Source organism: Salvelinus alpinus, chromosome 20 (genome assembly GCF_045679555.1).
Source record: "Salvelinus alpinus chromosome 20, SLU_Salpinus.1, whole genome shotgun sequence".
NCBI lineage: Eukaryota > Metazoa > Chordata > Actinopteri > Salmoniformes > Salmonidae > Salvelinus > Salvelinus alpinus.
In genome coordinates, this window is record NC_092105.1 from 15,363,671 (window position 1) to 15,382,152 (window position 18,482).

Below are 18,482 nucleotides of genomic sequence, written 5' to 3' on the forward strand. Positions count from 1 at the left end.
CGTTTAAATAGAAATACCATGAATATGGTGCACTATTTATAGGACTATGCAATGATATGCTATAACATACTACTAACGTACAGTACCAGTCAAAAGTTTGGACACACCGACTCATTCCAGGGTTTTTCTTAATTTTTACTATTTTCTACATTGCAGAATAATAGTGAAGACATCAAAACTATGAAATAACACATATGGAATCATCTAGTAACCAAAAAAGTGTTAAACAAATCAAAACATATTTCATACTTTAGATTCTTCAAAGTATCCACCCTTTGCCTTGATGACAGCTTTGCACACTCTTGGCACTCTCTTTTACCAAATAGGGCTATGTATACCACCCCTACCTTGTCACAACACAACTGATTGGCTCAAACGCATTAAGAAGGAAAGATATTCCACAAATTTACTTTTAACAAGGTACACCAGTTAATTGAAATGCATTCCAGGTGACTACCTTATGAAGCTAGTTGAGAGAATGCCAAGAGTGTGCAAAGCAGTCATCAAGGCAAAGGGTGGATACTTTGAAGAATCTAAAGTATGAAATATGTTTTGATTTGTTTAACACTTTTTTGGTTACTAGATGATTCCGTATGTGTTATTTTATTATTATTATACAATGTAGAAAATAGTACAAACAAAGAAAACCCCTTGAATGAGTAGGTGTGTCCAAACTTTTGACTGGTACTGAATATCAGAAACCTTCTCCATTAGCACTATAAAATAACACAGTACATGACCAAGAGTATGTGGACACCTGCTCGTCGAACATCTCATTCCAAAATCCTGGACATTAATATGGAGTTGGACTCCCCTTTGCTGCCATAACACAGAATCGTCTAGAATATCATTGTATGCTGTAGCGTTAAGATTTCCCTTCACTGGAACTAAGGGGCCTGGACCGAACCATGAAAAACAGCGCCAGACCATTATTCCTCCTCCACCAAACTTTACAGTTGGCACTATACATTGGGGAAGAGTGCTCCAGAGCCACTACTGCTGATGCTAGGCATTGCGCATAGTAATCTTAGGCTTGTGTGCGGCTGCTCGGCCATGGAAACCCATTTCATGAAGCTCCCGACGAACAGTTATTGTGCTGACGTTGCTCCCAGAGGCAGTTTGGAACTCTGTAGTGAGTGTTGCAACCGAGGACAGATTATTTTTACCCACTACGCGCTTCAGCACTCGCGGTCCCGTTCTATGAGCTTGTGTGGCCTACCACTTCACAGCTGAGTGGTTGTTCCTTCTAGATGTTTGCACTTCACAACAACATAACTTACAGTTGCCCGGGGCAGCTCTAGCAGGGCAGAAATTTGATGAACTGACTTGTTGGAAAGGTGGCATCCTATGACGGTGCCACGTTGAAAGTCACTTAGCTCTTCAGTAAGGCCATTCTGCTACCAATGTTTGTCTATGGAGATTGCATGGCTGTGTGCTTGATTTTATACACCTGTCAGCAACGGGTGTGGCTGAAATAGCCGAATCCACTCATTTCAAGGGGTGTCCACATACTTTTGTATATATTGTGTATTTCATATCACTAACGCATCAGTAACATACAGGACGAGACTATCAATAACGTACAGGACGAGACTATCAGTAACATACAGGAAGAGACTATCAGTAACATAGAGGAAGTATCAGTAACATACAGGAAGAGACTATCAGTAACATACAGGAAGAGACTATCACTAACATACAGGACGAGACTATCAATGACGTACAGTACGAGACTATCAGTAACATACAGGAAGAGACTATCAGTAACATAGAGGAAGTATCAGTAACATACAGGAAGAGACTATCAGTAATTTACAGGAAGAGACTATCAGTAACATACACAGGTACAGTAGTCGGCATCATCATAACATTTCCAACCTACTCCTCTTCCAGGTCCCTCCTTTAAATCCAGCACTCTGAAAGCAGAGAAGAAGCTGGAGTTCATCCCCACTAATCTGCACGTCCAGAGGATGAGAGTACAAGGAGAGTCTGGCTATGGTAGGGGACCTGTTATATCTATCAGTCTCTATGGTAGGGGACCTGTTATATCTATCAGTCTCTATAGTAGAGGACCTGTTATATCTATCAGTCTCTATGGTAGAGGACCTGTTATATCTATCAGTCTCTATAGTAGAGGACCTGTTATATCTATCAGTCTCTATAGTAGAGGACCTGTTATATCTATCAGTCTCTATGGTAGAGGACCTGTTATATCTATCAGTCTCTATGGTAGGGGACCTGTTATATCTATCAGTCTCTATAGTAGAGGACCTGTTATATCTATCAGTCTCTATGGTAGAGGACCTGTTATATCTATCAGTCTCTATAGTAGAGGACCTGTTATATCTATCAGTCTCTATGGTAGAGGACCTGTTATATCTATCAGTCTCTATAGTAGAGGACCTGTTATATCTATCAGTCTCTATGGTAGAGGACCTGTTATATCTATCAGTCTCTATAGTAGAGGACCTGTTATATCTATCAGTCTCTATGGTAGGGGACCTGTTATATCTATCAGTCTCTATGGTAGGGGACCTGTTATATCTATCAGTCTCTATAGTAGAGGACCTGTTATATCTATCAGTCTCTATAGTAGAGGACCTGTTATATCTATCAGTCTCTATAGTAGAGGACCTGTTATATCTATCAGTCTCTATAGTAGAGGACCTGTTATATCTATCAGTCTCTATAGTAGAGGACCTGTTATATCTATCAGTCTCTATGGTAGGGGACCTGTTATATCTATCAGTCTCTATGGTAGGGGACCTGTTATATCTATCAGTCTCTATGGTAGGGGACCTGTTATATCTATCAGTCTCTATAGTAGAGGACCTGTTATATCTATCAGTCTCTATAGTAGAGGACCTGTTATATCTATCAGTCTCTATAGTAGAGGACCTGTTATATCTATCAGTCTCTATGGTAGGGGACCTGTTATATCTATCAGTCTCTATGGTAGGGGACCTGTTATATCTATCAGTCTGTCTCTATGGTAGGGGACCTGTTATATCTATCAGTCTCTATGGTAGGGGACCTGTTATATCTATCAGTCTCTATGGTAGGGGACCTGTTATATCTATCAGTCTCTATGGTAGGGGACCTGTTATATCTATCAGTCTCTATGGTAGGGGACCTGTTATATCTATCAGTCTCTATGGTAGGGGACCTGTTATATCTATCAGTCTCTATAGTAGGGGACCTGTTATATCTATCAGTCTCTATAGTAGAGGACCTGTTATATCTATCAGTCTCTATAGTAGAGGACCTGTTATATCTATCAGTCTCTATGGTAGGGGACCTGTTATATCTATCAGTCTCTATGGTAGGGGACCTGTTATATCTATCAGTCTCTATGGTAGGGGACCTGTTATATCTATCAGTCTCTATAGTAGAGGACCTGTTATATCTATCAGTCTCTATGGTAGGGGACCTGTTATATCTATCAGTCTCTATGGTAGGGGACCTGTTATATCTATCAGTCTCTATAGTAGAGGACCTGTTATATCTATCAGTCTCTATGGTAGGGGCCGGTTATATCTATCAGTCTCTATGGTAGGGGACCTGTTATATCTATCAGTCTCTATGGTAGGGGACCTGTTATATCTATCAGTCTCTATGGAGGAGGACCTGTTATATCTATCAGTCTCTATGGAGGAGGACCTGTTATATCTATCAGTCTCTATGGAGGAGGACCTGTTATATCTATCAGTCTCTATGGAGGAGGACCTGTTATATCTATCAGTCTCTATGGTAGGGGACCTGTTATATCTATCAGTCTCTATGGTAGGGGACCTGTTATATCTATCAGTCTCTATGGTAGGGGACCTGTTATATCTATCAGTCTCTATAGTAGAGGACCTGTTATATCTATCAGTCTCTATGGTAGGGGCCTGTTATATCTATCAGTCTCTTTGTTAGGGGACCTGTTATATCTATCAGTCTCTATGGTAGGGTACCTGTTATATCTATCAGTCTCTATGGTAGGGGACCTGTTATATCTATCAGTCTTCATGTCCTTTATATCCATAATTATATCCATCTGGTTCAATGTAATTCTCTGTTTATATCTGTGTAAAAGTACTCTCTTCCCCTCTACCTCCCTTTCTCCTTTCTCCCCTCTCTCCTCCTCCCTCCCTCCCCTCTCCCTCCACTTCCCTCCGTCTCCTTTCCTAGACAGGACATATGACGTAGTAACTATAGGGGCCCCAGCAGCCCACTACCAAGGCTTTAAGCACTGTGGTCTCCGGAAACTCATCCACAAGTTTGAGGAGGCTAGGAAACAGTGAGTACAGACAATAGACCAGCTGATTACTGATCAGCTGATTACTGATCCCTAATTACTTTCAGTCGCAGACTGTATTTTTCCTTGAGCTTATGGTCGGGGGTCGGAACATAGTTCTAAATAATTTGTACACAAAGCCCAAACAGATATTCTATTTGACAAAGAAAGAATAACTTCACATCTTGATCATATTGGGATATGATCACATATCAAAAAACATATCTATTCATGGATGGGAATACTTGAGAACAGATTTTGTCAATTAAAATCATTTTGAGATGATTCCCTGGTGATTGTACAGGTGTTTATGTCCAACTAAAATTATAAATATATTTATTTATTTTTTGCTGAGAAATTTGGGGGTCCGAATAATATCAATTGGGGCTGCCAATCGAGAAATCCTGCTATAGGCACATCAGTTCCAGATTTCATTGTTATCATTGATTTAGATGTAGAACCTTTGACTGAATTGTGCCCTTTTTTTCTTGCTTTCTGATCAGCGCATATGAGGAGGAATGGTGAGCTCTGTCACCTGGTCTGTTTATGCATGCATTGTGGGTAGATGTGTTCACTCCTGATCTCTCTCTCTCTCTCTCTCTCTCTCTCTCTCTCTCTCTCTCTCTCTCTCTCTCTCTCTCTCTCTCTCTCTCTCTCTCTCTCTCTCTCTCTCTCTCTCTCTCTCTCTCTCTTTAACTCTATCTCAATCTCTCTCTCTCACTCACATATTCACACACACACCTTGCAGCAGTGCTGGGTCTACCTCTAAGCCGGTGGCCTACCTGCCTCGGGACGTGTTGAGAGCGAAGGAGCTGATTGGTCAGGTCAACACCTTGAAGACTCAGGTTTGCTACTACACCGAACGTTTGTCCCGCGCTGCCAAGGAACGCTCAGCCAACGCTCTGGAGAGAACCCTCGCCATCCTCTCTGAGAAGGTAGGAGAGGGGGAGAGAGGGAGGGGAGGGAGAAGGAGGGAGGGAGAAGAGAAGGGAGAGAAGCATTGAGAAATGCCCTCATGTATCTATGCAATGAATGTATTTCACTGTATTAATACACACTATTATACTGTATATCTCCCTGTCTCCTCCACTCCCTGTCTCCTCTCCATGTCTCTCCTCCATCTCTCTCCTCTTCTCCCTCTCTCCTCCATGTCTCTTCTTCTCTCTCTGTCTCTCCTCCATCTCTCTCCCCTTCTCCAGACTCGTCAGTTGGTGACAGTCTGTGACTCTAAGCTGCTGTCCTCAGCCATCCTAGCCCTTACTGCCGCCCGGCCGGAATGCATCGCCCAGAAGGGCACTCCCTCCCCATCGTCCCTCACCCCCTCTCCGTCCCGCTCCCCCTGTCGCTCCTCTACCTCACCCTGTCGCTCCTCTACCTCCCCCTCACGTCAATCCACCTCCCCCTCGCGTCACTCCATCTCCCCTCGCCACTCAGTATACGTGGAGGGAGAGAGGGGGAGAGGCAAGCGCTCCTCCCTCCAGGCTGACTGGCATGAGGACGACTGGGTAAGGAGACCTTGATCATTTTCTGTTCAACAATTGAGAATAACAACAATATTGTATAGAATGTACAGTCGTGGCCAAAAGTTTTGTGACACAAATATAAATGTTCACAAAGTTTGATGCCTCAGTGTCTTTAGATATTTTTGTCAGATGTTACTACGGCATACTGAAGTATAATTACAAGCATTTCATAAGTGTCAAAGGCTTTTATTGACAATTACATGAAGTTGATGCAAAGAGTCAATATTTACAGTGTTGACCCTTCTTTTTCAAGACCTCTGCAATCCACCCTGGCATGCTGTCAATTAACTTCTGGGTCACATCCTGACTGATGGCAGCCCATTCTTGCATAATCAATGCTTGGAGTTTGTCAGAATTTGTGGGTTTTTGTTTGTCCACCCACCTCTTGAGGATTGACCACAAGTTCTCAACGGGATTAAGGTCTGGGGAGTTTCCTGGCCATGGACCCAAAATATCGATGTTTTATTCCCCGAGCCACTTAGTTATCACTTTTGCCTTATGGCAAGGTGCTCCATCATGCTGGAAAAGACATTGTTCGTCACCAAACTGTTCTTGGATGGTTGGGAGAAGTTGTTCTCGGAGGATGTGTTGGTACCATTCTTTATTCATGGCTGTGTTCTTAGACAAAATTGTGAGTGAGCACACTCACTTGGCCGAGAAGCAACCCCACACATGAATGTTCTCAGGATGCTTTACTGTTGGCATGACACAGGACTGATGGTAGCGCTCACCTTGTCTTCTCCGGACAAGCTTTTTTCCGGATGCCCCAAACAATCGGAAAGGGGATTCATCAGAGAAAATGACTTTACCCCAGTCCTCAGCAGTCCAATCCCTGTACCTTTTGCAGAATATCAGTCTGTCCCTGATGTTTTTCCAGGAGAGAAGTGGCTTCTTCTCTCTCCATCCTCCAAAAGTATTTGCCTCACTGTGCATGCAGATGCACTCACACCTGCCTGCTGCCATTCCTGAGCAAGCTCTGTACTGGTGGTGCCCCGATCCCGCAGCTGAATCAACTTTAGGAGACGGTCCTGGCGCTTGCTGGACATTCTTGGGCACCCTGAAGCCTTCTTCACAACAATTGAACTGCTCTCCTTGAAGTTCTTGATGATCCGATAAATGGTTGATTTAGGTGCAATCTTACTGGCAGCAATATCCTTGCCTGTGAAGCCCTTTTTGTGCAAAGCTATGATGACGGCACAAGTTTCCTTGCAGGTAACTATGTTTGACAGAGGAAGAACAATGATTCCAAGCACCCTCCTTTTGAAGCTTCCAGTCTGTTATTCGAACTCAACCATCATGACAGAGTGATCTCCAGCCCTGTCCTCGTCAACACTCACACCTGTGTTAACGAGAGAATCACTGACATGATGTCAGCTGGTCCTTTTGTGGCAGGGCTGAAATGCAGTGGAAATGTTTTTGGGGATTCAGTTTATTTCCATGGCAAAGAGGAACTTTGCAATTAATTGCAATTCATCTGATCACTCTTCATAACATTCTGGAGTATATGCAAATTGCCATCATACAAACTGAGGCAGCAGACTTTGTGAAAATGTATATTTGTGTCATTCTCAAAACTTTTGGCCACGACTGTATATACAAAGTTTATTTCATATTTCATCCCTCTATCTTTCTGTCGCGCTCTCCCTCCACCTGCCCCTCTGACCCACCCTCTCTACCCTCCAGGAGAAGGTGTGGTTAAATGTAGATAAGAGTCTGGACTGTGTGATCCAGAGGGTAGAAAGACTGCTGGCCAAAGACAGGATGCAGAGTGACAGCAGCAGTGAGGATGTGTTCCTGGATGCTCAGCAGCTGACCAACGCCACTACTAAGAGAAGTAAACATACACATACGTTCACATACTAGTCAAATGGATCTATTGAAGTGAAATAGGCTATTTAACTAGACATTCTTGCATCTCCTGATTTTCAATCTAACTGATTGAGGGAAGGTATTTCAGTTTTTTATTTGTAATGCATTTGCAAAAATTTCCAAAAACCTGTGTTTGGGAATGATTGATGGATGGGTGGATGAATAGGTGGGTGGGTGGATGGATGGGTAGGTGGGTTGGCGGGTGGGCGGGTGGGCGGGCGGGCGGGCGGGCGGGCGGGCGGGTGGGTGTATTGGTTGAGAAGTTGAGGTTAGGGGATAAAAGTGAATGTGTGTGTATCCCATGAGGTATCCATGGAAACAGGGAAGCCTTCTGGATACACCCTGGATCGACATCTTCATCATCCCTTCTTCCTCCATCATCATCATTGTCATCATTCCCTCATCTGAGCACCACATGTCAATCAAACCATGAAAGACAAAAGCACTGTAGGTTCACGGCCACTTTGACTGTTCTATATTGTAACATCACGCTTTAACTAGCAGACATAAACACTGATGTTATTACACTGGTGTTATCACACTGATGTTATAACACTGATGTTAATACACTGATGTTATTACACTGATGTTATAACACTGATGTTATTACACTGATGTTATTACACTGATGTTATCACACTGATGTTATCACACTGATGTTATTACACTGATGTTATAACACTGATGTTATTACACTGATGTTATTACACTGATGTTATTACACTGATGTTATAACACTGATGTTATTACACTGATGTTATAACACTGATGTTATAACACTGATGTTATTACACTGATGTTATAACACTGATGTTATTACACTGATGTTATTACACTGATGTTATTACACTGATGTTATTACACTGATGTTATTACACTGATGTTATTACACTGATGTTATTACACTGATGTTATTACACTGATGTTATTACACTGATGTTATAACACTGATGTTATTACACTGATGTTATTACACTGATGTTATCACACTGATGTTATTACACTGATGTTATCACACTGATGTTATTACACTGATGTTATCACACTGATGTTATTACACTGATGTTATAACACTGATGTTATTACACTGATGTTATTACACTGATGTTATTACACTGATGTTATTACACTGATGTTATAACACTGATGTTATTACACTGATGTTATTACACGGATGTTATTACACTGATGTTATAACACTGATGTTATTACACTGATGTTATTACACTGATGTTATTACACTGATGTTATTACACTGATGTTATTACACTGATGTTATTACACTGATGTTATTACACTGATGTTATAACACTGATGTTATTACACGGATGTTATTACACTGATGTTATAACACTGATGTTATTACACTGATGTTATTACACTGATGTTATTACACTGATGTTATTACACTGATGTTATAACACTGATGTTATTACACGGATGTTATTACACTGATGTTATAACACTGATGTTATTACACTGATGTTATTACACTGATGTTATTACACTGATGTTATTACACTGATGTTATTACACTGATGTTATTACACTGATGTTATTACACTGATGTTATGCTCTTCTCTCCCCTCTAGACAGCAGCCCAGACATAGAAAAAGAAAAGCCCTCCCCAGGTAAGAGCAAGATTGTGTGTGTGTGTGTGTGTGTGTGTGTGTGTGTGTGTGTGTGTGTGTGTGTGTGTGTGTGTGTGTGTGTGTGTGTGTGTGTGTGTGTGTGTGCGTGCGTGCGTGCGTGCGTGCGTGCGTGCGTGCGTGCGTGCGTGTGTGCGTGCGTGTGCGTGTGTGTGTGTGTGTATTGATATACTGTATAACCTCTCTCCTGTCTGTACCAGGTGAATGGAGTGAGGCGTTGTACCCTCTCCTGACTACCCTGTCAGAGTGTGTGTCTCTGATGAGTGACAAGGCTAAGAAGTCCATGGTGTTCCTCCTAATGCAGGACAGTGCTCCCACCATCGCCATGAACCTCACGCTACAGTACCGAAGAGATGTGGTCTTCTGTCAGACGGTGGGTTTACACACACACACGCGCAGGTACACACACATGCATGTGTACACACTCACACAACACCACTCTTGCACTGCAGCATAACTAGATGGATTTAATTGCTGTTCTATAATATACGTTGTTATTGTATTGGTCAATAACTTTGTTATTATAGATGTTTGACAGATGATTATATAGATGATTATAGTTGTATAGGTTATTGACAGTTGTATTGGTGTTTTCCACTATGTAGCTGTCAGCTCTGATCTGTGGCTTCGTCATCAAGCTGAGGAACTGTCTCTGTGACGACGGCTTCCTCAGGCAGCTCCACACCATCGGCCTGCTGGTCCAGCATGAGGGCCTGCTTAGCACCTATGGTAACCTCCTGCCTGCCTGCCTGCCTGTGTGTGTGTGTGTGTGTGTGCGTGCGTGCGTTCTTGTGTTTTCTTTAATGAAAATACACACACACACACAGGCACACATGATTATGTTGATTTGAAACCCTTTAAAAAAAACTACTCTGACCCCTTTCTCTTAAATTATGACCACTGAAACCTACTCTGACCCCTTTCTCTTAAATTATGACAACTGAAATCTACTCTGACCCCTTTCTCTTAAATTATGACCACTGAAACCTACTCTGACCCCTTTCTCTTAAATTATGACAACTGAAATCTACTCTGACCCCTTTCTCTTAAATTATGACCACTGAAACCTACTCTGACCCCTTTCTCTCTTCAATCTTAAAGGGGATGAACTGAAACCTACTCTGACCCCTTTCTCTCTTCAATCTTAAAGGGGAGGAACTGAAACCTACTCTGACCACTTGTTCTCTTCAATCTTAAAGGGGAGGAACTGAAACCTACTCTGACCCCTTTCTCTCTTCAATCTTAAAGGGGAGGAACTGAAACCTACTCTGACCCCTTTCTCTCTTCAATCTTAAAGGGGAGGAACTGAAACCTACTCTGACCACTTGTTCTCTTCAATCTTAAAGGGGAGGAACTGAAACCTACTCTGACCACTTGTTCTCTTCAATCTTAAAGGGGAGGAACTGAAACCTACTCTGACCACTTGTTCTCTTCAATCTTAAAGGGGAGGAACTGAAACCTACTCTGACCACTTGTTCTCTTCAATCTTAAAGGGGAGGAACTGAAACCTACTCTGACCACTTGTTCTCTTCAATCTGAAAGGGGAGGAACTGAAACCTACTCTGACCACTTGTTCTCTTCAATCTGAAAGGGGAGGAACTGAAACCTACTCTGACCACTTGATCTCTTCAATCTTTAAGGGGAGGAACAGAAACCTACTCTGACCACTTGTTCTCTTCAATCTTAAAGGGGAGGAACTGAAACCTACTCTGACCACTCGTTCTCTTCAATCTTAAAGGGGAGGAACTGAAACCTACTCTGACCCCTTTCTCTCTTCAATCTTAAAGGGGATGAGCTGGCCATGTTGGAGGACATGAGTGTTGGCGTGATGGATCTGCGGAACGTCACCTTTAAAGTCACCCAGGCAACCTCGGTCTTCGGCCCAGACATGCTGCCTGTCATCACCGGGAACCGGGACGGCTTCAACGTCAGGGTTCCGTTACCAGCGGCGATGTTTGATGCGTTGCCGCGGGAGATCCAGAACGGCATGCTGCTGCGGGTGCAGCCTGTTCTCTTCAATGTGGGAATCAATGAACAGCAGACACTGGCAGAGAAGTGAGTGAACGAGAGGAGAGGGGAGGAAAGATGAGGAGAGGTGGAGGGAGGGAGGAGAGGTGATGGAGGGGTGATGGAGGGTGGAGGGGTGTTGGAGGGTAGAGGTAGAAGAGGTGATGGAGGGAGGAGAGTGGATGGAGGGAGGAGAGGTGATGGAGTGGTGGTGGAGGGAGGAGAGTTGATGGAGGGGTGGTGGTGGGAGGAGAGGTGATGGAAGGAGGGAGGGAGGGAGGGAGGGAGGGAGGGAGGGAGGGAGGGAGGGAGGGAGGGAGGGAGGGAGGGAGGGAGGAGAGGTGAGGGAGGGAAGGAAGGAGGGAGGGGAGGTGATGGATGGATGGAGGGAGGGAGGAGAGGTGATGGATGGAGGGATGAGAGTTGATGGAGGGAGGGAGGAGAGGTGATGGAGGGAGGGAGGGAGGAGAGGTGATGGAGGGAGGGAGGAGAGGTGAGGGAGGGAAGGAAGGAAGGAGGGGAGGTGATGGATTGATGGAGGGAGGGAGGGAGGGAGGGAGGGAGGGAGGGAGGGAGGGAGGGAGGGAGGGAGGGAGGGAGGGAGGGAGGGAGGGAGGGAGGGAGGGAGGGAGGGAGGGAGGGAGGGAGGGAGGTGATGGATGGAGGGAGGGATGAGAGTTGATGGAGGGAGGGAGGAGAGGTGATGGAGAGGTGATGGAGGGAGGACCAGCAGCACAATGTAAGAGAGGGGTAGTCAAAAGGTGTGTTACCATGGCAACGGCAGCCAGCTAATATTTGTGGTAATACCATTTGATTGATGAAGGTTACCTCCAATAATCACGAGGTGCACGAGGTGCTTGTTAAGAAATGCTGATGTGTTGTAGCTTTGCTTAATGAGCAATACCGTGTCTCTGTCTGTCTGTCTGTCTGTCTGTCTGTCTGTCGATCTGTGTATTTATAGGTTTGGAGACACGTCTCTCCAGGAGGTGATTAACATGGAGAATATTGCTCGTCTCAGCTCCTACTACGACCAGTACAAAGAGGTCCTGCCTGAGGACTGTGAGTCATACACAACCTCATCTTAACCTCAACCCCTAATTAAGTGGTCAACAACCGGGTTCCTAAAATGTACGTCAGTGCAATAATCCTCTCTTCTCTCTCCTCTTCAGGCCTCCCTCGTACCCGTAGTCAGACCAGCCTGCCTGAGCTGCTGAAGCTGCTCGGTCAGAACATCAGTGCCAGGAAGAGCAAGAACGTAGAGATCCTGTGGCAGGCAGCGGAGGTAGAGACATTGTCCCTTTTTCTCTCTCTCTCTCCACAAGATCCTATTTTCTAGCACTCTGAATGAGCTGAAGTCTTTGCCTGACTCTCTACTCTCACCCGTTCTCCTCTGCCCCCCCCCCCTTCTTTCTCTCTCTCTCCCTGTCTCTCGCTCTCTCCCTTCCCAGGTGTGTCGGCGTCTGAACGGCGTGCGTTTCACCAGCTGTAAGAGTGCTAAGGATCGTACAGCCATGTCTCTAACCCTGGAGCAGTGTCTGATACTCCAGCAGGAGCACGCCATGGCCCCACAGGTCTTCTTCCAGGCCCTCGACTGCATGCGCAGGTGAGCCAGCCACACAACTACCTGAACAAAAAGAGACAAGACATTGTAATGTCTACCATATAGAATTATGAGAAAAAAAAGAATTCTGTCCATGTTTATAATAACTTTATGAAATATAACTCCATCTCCATCTTATCTTTTAAACCCTCCCCCTATCCTTCTCTCTCTCCTGGCCTCTTCCCTCCCCTCCCCCTCTCCTTCTCTCTCCTCTCCTCCCCCTCTCATTCTCTCTACCCTCCTCTCCTTCTCTCTCCTCTCCTTTTCTCTCCTCTCCCTCTCCCCTTCTCTCCTCCGCTCCCCTCCCTCTATTCTTCCCTCTCCTCCCCCCTCTTCTTCCCTCCTCCCTCCTTCTCTTTCCTCTCCTCTCCTCCTTCCGACAGTGAGGGCTGCAGACGAGAGAACACCATGAAGAATGTAGGATGTCGTAAATACGCCTTCAACTCCCTCCAGCTGAAGGCCTTTCCCAAACAGTACCGCCCCCCTGAGGGCACCTATGGGAAAGTAGATACCTGATTGGACAGCTTCCCATCTCTCAAAGTAGCCAATAGAAGGGGACAGAGACTAGACAATGTCAACGTCAACAACAACATAAAAGCAAAATAACTTAATGAAAGCAACCGATCGCTTTATATAGTGCTGACTCACTGTTGATGTTATCTGTGGTAGATTGATAGCACTTCCCTCTCCTTTGCGATTAGAATCGCTGCGTTATGGAATGAGAACCACTACACGCACACAACAACAACAACAACTTAAAAACAGCTTTTCAAATGCATTGTCACAGATTGTATTGATGTAAAACTCCTTTAATTCTAGAGCTGCAGTTGTTTTAGTTGTATTTAGAGCTCTTATTATGTGGTCTGGGTTCTTACCACTGTCTCTCATGGAACTTTCAAGTGAAAATTAAACTTAGGTCAATTTAAAGACAACAAAACCTTTGTGTACAGAGCATCAATGTGTCATTTGCTCATGATTATACACAAGTATTAGTTGTAAACACTTGTATCTGTGATGTATGAAGACCTATCCCAAACGTATTTGATAATGCAGCTGCTGGACAGGGTGAGTGCAAAATGGAGCACTACTATGCTGTGTTTTAGGTTTTCTACTGAGAGTCATACAGTTACAGTGGTCAAGGTGCATCTTTCCCTTGCCACTGCATGTTTATTTTCTGTTTTATATCTTGTCTTTGAGTGCATGGTACAATGCTCCACTATATTAGATGCAAGCATGGATGGGGTTCACACACAACAAAATTCATCCAAAAACAACTAAATTAAAATATATGCCCACAAGCTTGTAGATTGTATTCAACTGAAAAATAACATAGTATCCAAATCTTGCACTCCCCCCAACCCCTGTCTGTTCATAAAGTACTGTTTAGATACATGACCTAGATGGTAGGCATATTAACTTTAAATCAAACTATACACTCAGCCAAACTATAACATATTAGCTTAGAGTAAGGAACAGTGTTATAAGAAATATTATGTCGGCAGCTTTTCTCTGCGAGTTTCATCTCTTTTAAGAAGCCCAGAGGAATAGTACAACACTGATAGAAGCTAACTCACTCTGACGCTGCAGAGGGCGCCTGGCTGACTGGAACGCCACAGGAGCAATAAAACACTGCTTTTTATTTGTACAACCGATGGAGAGAAACTGAAGTGTCTTACTGTTGAATGCATTAGATAGAAAAGCCTTACATTATTATTGTACTTTTGGATATAATGGACTGGTACACTGCATAGAAAGAAGAACTGTTTAAAATTGACAGTGTTGTGCGTTAAATTGTACTGTGAACCCCTCACTAGCTTCTGTTTCCGTGTTTATCTATAGCTTTTATTGCACATTACAGAGACAGTTTATTTTTATTTATGAAAACATTAACTTTATTTTGCTGAATATTCTTGATGCTGATGCACTGGAAAAAGTTGCCAAAATGCTGCAAGTTTTATCCATTTAATTTGACATGTCATGTATTTTTCTTTGTATGTATTGAGCCACACACTTTCAGGTGAAAACATCTGTATCTGTACAGGTACAGGCTTTGCTGTAAAATGTGCTTTCCCCATAAACTCTGTAATTTGAGCTATTAAAATATGAGCAGTAAACTGTTTCACCATATTCTGTGATATGTAAAGTATACCTCTGGTCTTTATATTCTATTCTGTCTGTCTGCCTGTCTGTCTGTGACATGTAAAGTATACCTCTGGTCTTTATAGTCTGTGTCTGCATGTCTGTGACATGTAAAGTATACCTCTGGTCTTTATATTCTGTCTGTCTGACTCACGTGCACACACACAGACCATTCTAAATTATCTTGATAAGGCGTCTTTAAGACCTTGAACTGTCTTTCTTTCCCTTTTTAACCTGGCAGTCTCTTAGTAGGCTTAACTGCTTTAATTCAGCTGTTGCATAGCAAACAACGTTTTAAACAAACGATGTTCTCTGATTTACTCCTGTAAAATAAGGAGCTCGTGCATTGTAATATAATGATGCATTAGCCTATGTGTTTTATCCACTGGAGAGAGATAGATACATACAGTCTACTACTCAATGCGGAGGAAATGAGCGGCAACACCGAACACTGCCTTTCGCTCAAGCTTGACAAGCTCCACCATTCGGCAAGGGCTTGGGAAGTAGCTACATTGTGGCCAATGTCAGGGTGACAGTCACCGTAAGCACACGCATACAACGCATGAAGCGACAGCACACCCGTCAAGAATATTTTTTATTTAAAAAAATAACAATTGTCCGTTTTATAATTGTACATTTCAAATGATTTGTGTACAACTAACAGTGAAATAGGACTCACTCATCTGTCTCAACAACATAAGTCAAAACTCCTAACAGTATGGTAGCTCAATGTAGACCTACGGTAGGTAGTCGAGTGGTAAGAAACGGAAGAGAACAACGCTCAATCAACAATGACTCTATAGTAGAGCGCTTTCGACACAGCCACTCTTTTCCTTTCGACACCCCCATACTCCGTTCGACATTTTGGGTTGCAGCCACCACCTTCTCCAAACTACTCTGCGGACTGCAGCGCCACTGTTGCTGCAATTTGAGGACAGCACGTGCAATAGCGAATCTGCCGCCGAAATATTCGCTGCCTCACTGGCGACAGTGGCGAGACAGCCCGGTAGTCGGCAATACGATTTGCATGTTGGAGGAACATTGGAGTGTGGCGCATATATACGCTTTAAATTAATAACATATATTTAAAGCGTAGGCTTGTGGATAGTCGACTATATCGGGGTAGTAGGCCTATGCCACAAATTCAAAGGCTATATACAGTCGTGGCCAAAAGTTTTGAGAATGACACAAATATACATTTTCACAAAGTTTGCTGCTTCAATGTCTTTAGATATTTTTGTCAGATTTTACTATGGCATACTGAAGTATAATTACAAGCATTTCATAAGTGGCAAAGGCTTTTATTGACAATTACATGAAGTTCATGCAAAGAGTCAATATTTGCAGTGTTGACCCTTCTTTTTCAAGACCTCTGCAATCCACCCTGGCATGCTGTCAATTAACTTCTAGGCCAAATCCTGACTGATGGCAGCCCATCCTTGCATAATCAATGCTTGGAGTTTGTCAGAATTTGTGGGTTTTTGTTTGTCCACCCACCTCTTGAGGATTGACCACAAGTTCTCAATGGGATTAAGGTCTGGGGAGTTTCCTGGCCATGGACCCAAAATATTGATGTTTTGTTCCCGAGCCACTTAGTTATCACTTTTGCCTTGTGGCAAGGTGCTCCATCATGCTGGAAAAGGCATTGTTCGTCACCAAACTGTTCCTGGATGGTTGGGAGAAGTTGCTCTCAGGATGTGTTGGTACCATTCTTTATTCATGGCTGTGTTCTTAGGCAAAATTGTGAGTGAGCACACTCACTTGGCTGAGAAGCAACCCCACACATGAATGGTCTCAGGATGCTTTACTGTTGGCATGACACAGAACTGATGGTAGCGCTCACCGTGTCTTCTCCAGACAAGCTTTTTTCCTGATGCCCCAAAGAATCGGAAAAGGGGATTCATCAGAGAAAATGACTTTACCCCAGTCCTCAGCAGTCCAATCCCTGTACCTTTTGCAGAATATCAGTCTGTCCCTGATGTTTTTCCAGGAGAGAAGTTGCTTCTTTGCTGCCCTTCTTGACACCAGGCCATCCTCCAAAAGTCTTCGCCTCACTGTGCGTGCAGAAGCACTCACACCTGCCTGCTGCCATTCCTGAGCATGCTCTGTACTGGTGGTGCCCCGATCCCGCAGCTGAATCAACTTTAGGAGACGGTCTTGGCGCTTGCTGGACTTTCTTGGGTGCCCTGAAGCCTTCTTCACAACAATTGAACCGCTCTCCTTGAAGTTCTTGATGATCCGATAAATGGTTGATTTAGGTGCAATCTTACTGGCAGCAATATCCTTGCCTGTGAAGCCCTTTTTGTGCAAAGCAATGATGACGGCACGTGTTTCCTTGCAGGTAAACGTGATTGACAGAGGAAGAACAATGATTCCAAGCACCACCCTCCTTTTGAAGCTTCCAGTCTGTTATTCGAACTTAATCAGCATGACAGAGTGATCTCCAGCCTTGTCCTCGTCAACACTCACACCTGTGTTAACGAGATAATCACTGACATGATGTCAGCTGGTCCTTTTGTGGCAGGGCTGAAATGCAGTGGAAATGTTTTTGGGGGGATTCAGTTAATTTGCATGGCAAAGAGGGACTTTGCAATTTATTGCAATTCATCTGATCACTCTTCATAATATTCTGGAGTATATGCAAATTGCCATCATACAAACTGAGGCAGCAGACTTTGTGAAAATTAATATTTGTGTCATTCTCAAAACTTTTGTCCACGACTGAACATTCTGCTGCTGCAGACTTTGTACATTCAGGGCACGTGCTGAGCTTTATTGCCTGTGACAGGTTCAATGCCACTCCTAATGTTATACACATTGGGCTCTCTTTTAAATAATATGGATGTGTTTACACAGTACAACTCTGTAGCTAATACCCAGATTAGTCTGCAGACTCCAAATCAGAATTGAAGCCAATCAGACTGTTCTGCATGATCATTCAGTCACCGTTGTTCTCCTCTAGTTTATCATCACTGACCTCACAACTCCTGACTCTGGTGTCTAGTTGGGTAAATACATCACAGTGTATAGAAGACCATACATACCTCAGTTACATTTTAGTTTACATTTTTTTTTTTTTAAACATGACTACTTAGACAACGACTTAAAGACGTGGTCCGGAACTTTGGAGACTACTAAGTATTTTTTTTAAATCTCCCGCTTTGGGCTGGATGTGTTAATGTGTAGTTCATTACATGCATAATTTATGGGCAGAATTTCTTGTTTACCTCAATTAGCCATGAAAGCCCTAGTATGAAACATTTCTGGAAGCTGCGCCAATTTTCCTCCATTTTCCCCCACTTTGGCCAGCCTCCTAGCAATTCGAGTTCTAGCCAATGAGATTCAGCCCCTCGCCCTTTGAGTGACAGCTAGCAAGATGCACAAACAGCAGAATGAGAGAGAGCAATGAGGTGGTG

At 43.6% G+C, this 18,482-nt stretch overlaps 1 protein-coding gene across 7 annotated transcripts in view; it reads left to right on the forward strand.

Annotated features, from left to right (window-relative positions):
- The window catches only part of inpp4aa (inositol polyphosphate-4-phosphatase type I Aa), a 58,701-nt gene extending 43,655 nt beyond the window's left edge, over positions 1 to 15,046 (forward strand). For 3 of the 7 annotated variants that reach the window (XM_071354638.1, XM_071354636.1, XM_071354637.1), the window contains exons 11-25: positions 1,894 to 1,998; positions 4,174 to 4,282; positions 4,783 to 4,800; positions 5,028 to 5,214; positions 5,479 to 5,784; positions 7,486 to 7,636; positions 7,978 to 8,118; positions 9,264 to 9,302; positions 9,521 to 9,693; positions 9,926 to 10,049; positions 11,108 to 11,375; positions 12,289 to 12,386; positions 12,497 to 12,609; positions 12,776 to 12,930; positions 13,311 to 15,046. In XM_071354638.1, coding sequence (XP_071210739.1) covers positions 1,894 to 1,998; positions 4,174 to 4,282; positions 4,783 to 4,800; positions 5,028 to 5,214; positions 5,479 to 5,784; positions 7,486 to 7,636; positions 7,978 to 8,118; positions 9,264 to 9,302; positions 9,521 to 9,693; positions 9,926 to 10,049; positions 11,108 to 11,375; positions 12,289 to 12,386; positions 12,497 to 12,609; positions 12,776 to 12,930; positions 13,311 to 13,443 — 2,120 coding nt within the window. In that variant the 3' untranslated portion in view covers positions 13,444 to 15,046. The remainder of the gene's footprint in view (positions 1 to 1,893; positions 1,999 to 4,173; positions 4,283 to 4,782; positions 4,801 to 5,027; positions 5,215 to 5,478; positions 5,785 to 7,485; positions 7,637 to 7,977; positions 8,119 to 9,263; positions 9,303 to 9,520; positions 9,694 to 9,925; positions 10,050 to 11,107; positions 11,376 to 12,288; positions 12,387 to 12,496; positions 12,610 to 12,775; positions 12,931 to 13,310) is intronic. The other 4 variants (XM_071354639.1, XM_071354642.1, XM_071354640.1 and 1 more) reach the window with 4 other exon arrangements.
- Positions 15,047 to 18,482: the final 3,436 nt, after the last annotated feature.